The following is a 6,399-nucleotide window of genomic DNA, read 5'->3' on the forward strand; positions in this document are numbered from 1 at the left end:
GCAGGTGAGATCTCACTGCGACCATGCAATGCTTGATGCTATCATCAACTCACTTGCAGTTGGAAACCGTTCTCCAGAACCAACATAGCTGCACGGCAACAGCAATCATCGTGAATTGCCGAAGATGATACAGGGGAATCATGCGGAACATGGACGTAATGAGTGCGGGGAACGGACGCTAGGGGGAGGAACCCGATGCCTTACCCCGCTAAACTTGGCCTATGTCATTCGCTCACAAGCTGCCGCGACCCCCTGATCCTCATCATATGATCCATCTCCAGGTTTCACGAAGACGACCTCTCTCAATGAGCTCAACCTCTTCATTAATCCGAGCGAAGAAGTACGAGAACGAAAGCATTGCGATTAAATGTCGAAGCCACTCACGTTCTCATGAAGCGTCTGATGTTCGCACCCTCTCTACCTTGGACCTGTGAGAAACAAGAACCGTCTGTTCGCGAGTGGCAAAGCCTCTCTCGCATCTCAAACCTCGACTTCTAATTGGGGCCCCGACCGCTCCAAATCACACCACACACCATGCGTGGCTTAGCGCTGTTTGTGTCTTTGGCGGCCGGCCTCGCCCTGGGACGTGACGTCCCACGGTTCTCCTCAGCCACCGCCCAGATAGCGGAGGCTGACCCAGATGTGCCCAGCGCCAGCGATTGGGCGGAGAGGGCAGAGAAGGAGGGTCGGAGCCTCTGCTACCTTGGGCCGGCCGCAGACGGCGGCGACGACGCGCCGGCGCTGCTCGAGGCGCTCAACGACAAGTGCCGGTCTAATAGCATCATTGTTCTTCCCGGCCCGGTCTACCACATCAACTCACCTATGATCACCGAGAACCTAGAGGATGTCGTTATTGACCAACGCGGCAGGCTCCTCTGGAGCAATGACACGACGTACTGGCTCTCGGTGTCGATGCCCGTGGACTTCCAGAACCAGAGCACGGTCTGGCACTTTGGCGGGGACCGCGTGGTCTGGGAGGGCCACGGCGTCGGCACCTTTGACGGCAACGGTCAGGTCTGGTATGACCTCAATGCGGGCGGCTCCAACATGCCCCATCGTCCGATGAATATCAACTTCCGTGGCTTCTCGAACTCGGTTGTCAAGGGCCTGCGCTTTGTCCAGAGTCAGATGTGGACTATGAACATCATGTACTCACAGAACCTAGTTTTCGAGGACATTTACGTCAACAGCACGTCCTCAACGGAAAACAACTCACTCAACACCGATGGGGCGGATACGATGTACTCGGATAACATCATTTTCCGCCGCTGGGTAGTGGTGAATGGAGACGACGCGATCGCCCTTAAGGCGAATTCGAGCAACATCTTCATCTACGACAGCGAGTTCTTTGGCAGCACAGGCATCGCCATGGGCTCGATCGGTCAGTTTATTGGCCAGTTCGAGTACATTGAGAACTTTCTCGCGAGGAACGTGACCTTGCACGACACTCTCCGTGGCTGCTACTTCAAAACCTGGACCGGCATCCAGATCGGATACCCGCCAAACGGCGGAGGCGGCGGAACGGGTTACGCTCGTAACATCGTGCTGGAGGACATCAAGCTCGACGGCACCCGCGGCGAGCCGCTCTTCATCACTCAGTGCGAGTCCTTCTCCGGCCACGCGGGTGAGTCGTGCGACTCCTCGACCTTCCACATCTCGGATGTCGTCTGGAAGGACTTCAGCGGGACCATCACCGACGACGTGCCCAGCTCGGGCTTTTTCCGGTGCAGTGCCGCAGCTGGCGGGTGCACCAACCTAACTGTCGAGAACTTCACCGTCCATCCCGTGTCGCAGGAGGCCGTCCTCGATAAATGGCTGTGCAAGAACGTTAATGGCGCCGAGGGATTCGACTGTACGGAGATTGAGGAAGACGCCGGTGAACTCTAGATGTCGATTCTGGTGTTTTCCAACTTGTTCCGGCGTATCCGGAAGGTCTAGAATGTCCTTCGCGGCGATGGTGACGGAATGCATGTCGTTAGCGTAACCGCGGGTTCACTTCATATGGACCTTTTACCGCGTATTGACAATGGCATGCTTTGCTCCAAGTGGGAACACAGACCGTTGCCAAGCCTCTCCGTCCAAGGTGTAATTGCTTTAAGAGATGTGAATGTCCCGCCGGGTTGCAACTTGACTACCGTCACCCTGGAACCTCGGCCGAGGCCGGGGAGTTAAGACTCCGGGCGCCGATATCTTGCCCCCCTAATCTTGTCACCCCGACGGCCCAATGGAGTTCGGGAACCTCGTAACAAGCAATAGACAGTCAGATACCCGATCCTCATCGGGACAGGATGCTCCTCCGTAAGTGCTGCCGCCCCTGGAATGGCCCGATCCATCATCATGACAGCATCCACAAGGCAGCGGTGACATGGAATTTCCCGTCCATCAATTTTGAGGCGTCCAACTGCCGTTCTCAGCGCTAGCCGTTGCCGCCCTGCACACGTTGATCTGCCTTATCAGGAATAATCGTGGCATTCTCACATCAGCAAATCCTCCTCGCCTCATCGATTGCATAACAGGCGCTCACAGCCAAGATGCCTGTCCTCAAAAAATTGCTTGAAGTGATGCGCTGGCCTCGCTAGTGCCAAGGGTAGCGGCGTATCAAGCTCTGATCTTAGCCGCCGATCCTGCAGCTTATTCTCTGGCAGAGCCTTGCTCGTCCCTCGGACCTTGCCTGACGTTTTGTACTGCGAGGACAACGGTTTGCCTTTTTTGGCACTGGTATTTGCAGACTGGGGAAAGGGCTTATTCCCTGCTGTACAGAAAGAACCAGGTCTGGGAGCAGGCGGTTGTGTCCTTTTTAGTTTGGGGAATCTTATTGCACACCCCTCCCCCACCGTCCTGCACATCCCCTGTGTAGCTGAGACTGCTACTTAGGGCTGTAACTAGAGGGCTACTAGATAAGTAATAAACTTTTTACTACTATACCTACTAAAGTTATTATTCTACTATGAGAGATATTATTATAGTTTTATTATATTAACTGTAAGTATATTTAACTAATTAGAGGCTAGGGATCCAAAAGTTATATAACTTTCTAAAAAGAGACTTTCATTATAGTAATTAATATAACTTAATAAGATCTAGTTTTTTTATGTTTTCTCATAAAAAGTTAATAGGAGAAGGAAAAACCAATAATCTAAGCTTTTTAATTAGTTTTAATACCTCTAAAACTATTAATTTAATAACTTAATAATATTAATATTATTACTAGCTACTTTAGCTATTACTATAGCTTTTTATCATTATAGTATATAAAGTTAATATTTAATTTTAAATAGTAGAGCAATTTATAAATCCTATAAGTTAAAATTAATATCAGTAGTTTATATATTAATTTTACCTTTAATATATAATATATTAATAAACTTCTTAATAATAGTATTAATACTAGCTTTATAAATAATTTTAAAATCTTCTTTTACTAGAGGTATTAATAATAAGTTATAAAGTTATTATTAGAAGTAGCTAATAGGATTTAAAGTATTAGTATTAAGCTTATAGAAGGTTTTAAAAATAAGTTAAGTTAAGACTATTAAAAGTAATAGGTTAATAGTATTTTAAATAGTAATAAAAATAATAATTTTAAAGCTTATAATATCTTTATGGATACTACTAGTTTTGTAGTTCTTTTTATAGCTAGCTATAAGGGCTCTTTTTAGTTAGCTTTTATTTTTAATAATGAAAAGTTAAAAAGAGGTGGTTCTTTAGAATTAAGCATCTTAATATTATAATCTTAATACTAATAAAAATAAATTAAATTAATATTAAGAGGGTTAATATTTCTTACATAGCTTTATATAATATACTAATAAAAAAAGCTATAAGTAGTACAAATTAAATAAGATAGAGTAAATGCTATATTATTAAGTAGAGAAGATAAATAGCTATTAAAAAAATCTTAAAGCTTTATAAAAGCTTTAATTATAATAATTTAAATATAATAAACATAAAAGATATATTAAGTAGTAAAAGTAGAATTACTTTTAAGCTAATAAACTTTAAGGTTTTTACTAACTAGTCTTCTATTTTACTAAAAATCTATACATATTAATTAAGCTAAAAGTAGTTAAGGTTATTAAATATACTATTAAAAGCTCATATATTTTTAATAAAATATTTTTTAAAAGTATTATATTAGCCTTTAGTAGTAGAGAAGTTAGTATAGCTTATTAATAATAATGTTAACAAGAGATATATAATAAATAGAAGGAAAGTATAATATACTAAAATAAGTAATTTAATTAGTCTAAAAAGCTATAAATTTCTTGTAGTATAGCTTAATCTAGATATTAGTAATATATATTTTAGCTTTATAAGGCTAATATAGTACTAAAATTAGTTTTAAATACTTTTTAAAGTTATCTTATATAGCTGAACTAATGAGATCTTTTTATATTTTTATAAATATAAGGTATTTACTATTCTTAATTACTATATTATTATTACATTAAATTAATAAAGGGAAATAGTAATACGTTTTAGCTTTAATATTTTTAGTAATATATTAGTAGTAGAGAACATAGGGGCTAGTTTTTAGTATACTATTCTTTTTAATTATATTAAGGAGGGTAAGTTTATAATTAGTAGTAATATAGCTAAGTAGGTTAATATTCTCTTTAAAAAGGTATATTTTAAAGTAAGTAAGTATTTAGTAGTAATTAGCTTCTTTTTTAGTACTTAAAAAATAAATACTAGCTAAAAAAGAGCTACTAAAACATATAGTACTATAAATATTAAATAGAGGTATACTAAAGTAGTTAATTTTATATATATAGTTAAAAGGTAATATATTAAAATAGGTATAGAAGAGTTTAACATAAGAGTATAATATAATAAAAAGCTAAATAATATAGTTAAGTATAGTCTATTTATGGTAGAAGAAGTAGTTGCTATTATCAAGCTACTAGAATAACTACTGAATAGGTTTATTACTTTAAAGTAGTTAGTTTTATACTTATTAAGCTATATTATTAATATTATAATATAAGATAATTACTACTTTAAGCTTAAAGTAGTTTTATATCTAAATGATAATCTAATATAGCAACATATTAGTTATTTTTATTTTAGTAATATTAACATCTATAGATATTAATATAGCTTTATATTATAATATATAAGTATTATTATTAGCCTTAATATAGTTATAAGGGGTAGTATTACTATTAATCTAATAGGATATATAAGAGCTATTTAAGGTATACTTTATACTTATTTCAAATAAGTAGGTATTAAGGATTAAGCTAGTATTATATTAATAAGAGTAGTAGGTAGTATAATAAGAGATATAGATATATAACTTAGTATAGAGGAAGATAAAATATATATAGTTCTTTTTTATGCTTATATTGCTATAATAAGCATTAATCTTTAGTATATATATTATAGTTAGCTATCTAATAGTAGGATCTGCTAATAAAAGCTAGGGATTAAGATATTATAATAATATATAGAGTTATATTTATAGTTATAAGTTATAAGCTACAGTAGACTAAGTCTTTAGAGGCTAAAGTAATTAGTTTTAAACTTAATAAGTGATTTATAATAAAAGTGAGCTAAAAGTATTTATAAGGATAAATACTAAGTTAATTACTAAAGAGTTATAGAAGTCTAACTACAAGCTTAAGTTTATACTATATATAAATCTTAAATAGTCTTTTTATCTTATTACTAATTCCTAATTAAGTATTAATAAGTACTTAGTAATTACTAGTAAACGCTTAATAGCTTCTACTTGTCACGGGCTAGAGCCCGGATTGATATCTCCGGCTTCGCCGGAGCAGTTACCGAGATCCGGCTCCGTTGGACCCACTATTCTGCCGCAGTACGCCGCCTAACCCGGTCTGCTTCACCGCTGTTAGGTGCCTACTCTTGTAAAGTCCTTTCTTCCTTCTTCAGCTTAGAATAGTCAATCGACGGCACCTCTACGTTGAACAAGCCTAGGGGCCAGCCCCTTACACTACTAAACGTTTAGTAATCTATACTCTATATTTAGTCTTATTTTATTATTATATAACTTATATTATAGTTCTTCTATTTTAAATAAATCCTTATTATTCCTATAATCTTATAGTATAAAGGTTTTATCCTAGTTACTTAATATCTAAATAGGTTAACATGGTTCATCAGTCAGCCAGCCAGACCAGTCAGCCAGACGTTTTTTTCCCACATACATAACAACATCTAGTATTTCTCAACCATAACGCATTAAATCAACTACTAATTGTTGCTATCAGAATCTCCTGAGGGTTCAACATCTTTGGAACAGGTTCGCGCGTTATGCCCAGTCTCACCACACATACCACAGCATCTCCAAGCTGGCTAGGCTCTCTTTGATAGACCCCCCTCGTCGTCCTCTTGAGGTGCTGGACGTTTCCCTTTTTATTTCCCTTTAAGTAA

At 38.1% G+C, this 6,399-nt stretch overlaps 1 protein-coding gene across 1 annotated transcript; it reads left to right on the forward strand.

Annotated features, from left to right (window-relative positions):
* Nucleotides 1-534: 534 nt before the first annotated feature.
* rgxB-4 (Alpha-L-rhamnosidase rgxB) lies at nt 535-1,887 on the forward strand (the record flags this gene model as incomplete). The annotated part of the gene is made up of 1 exon (XM_037325193.1): nt 535-1,887. The coding sequence occupies one exon, from the start codon at nt 535-537 to the stop codon at nt 1,885-1,887; it is 1,353 nt and encodes a 450-aa protein (XP_037176927.1).
* Between the last annotated feature and the right edge of the window lie 4,512 nt (nt 1,888-6,399).

This window comes from Colletotrichum aenigma (assembly GCF_013390185.1).
Source record: "Colletotrichum aenigma strain Cg56 chromosome Unknown KSG_Cg56_contig06, whole genome shotgun sequence".
NCBI lineage: Eukaryota > Fungi > Ascomycota > Sordariomycetes > Glomerellales > Glomerellaceae > Colletotrichum > Colletotrichum aenigma.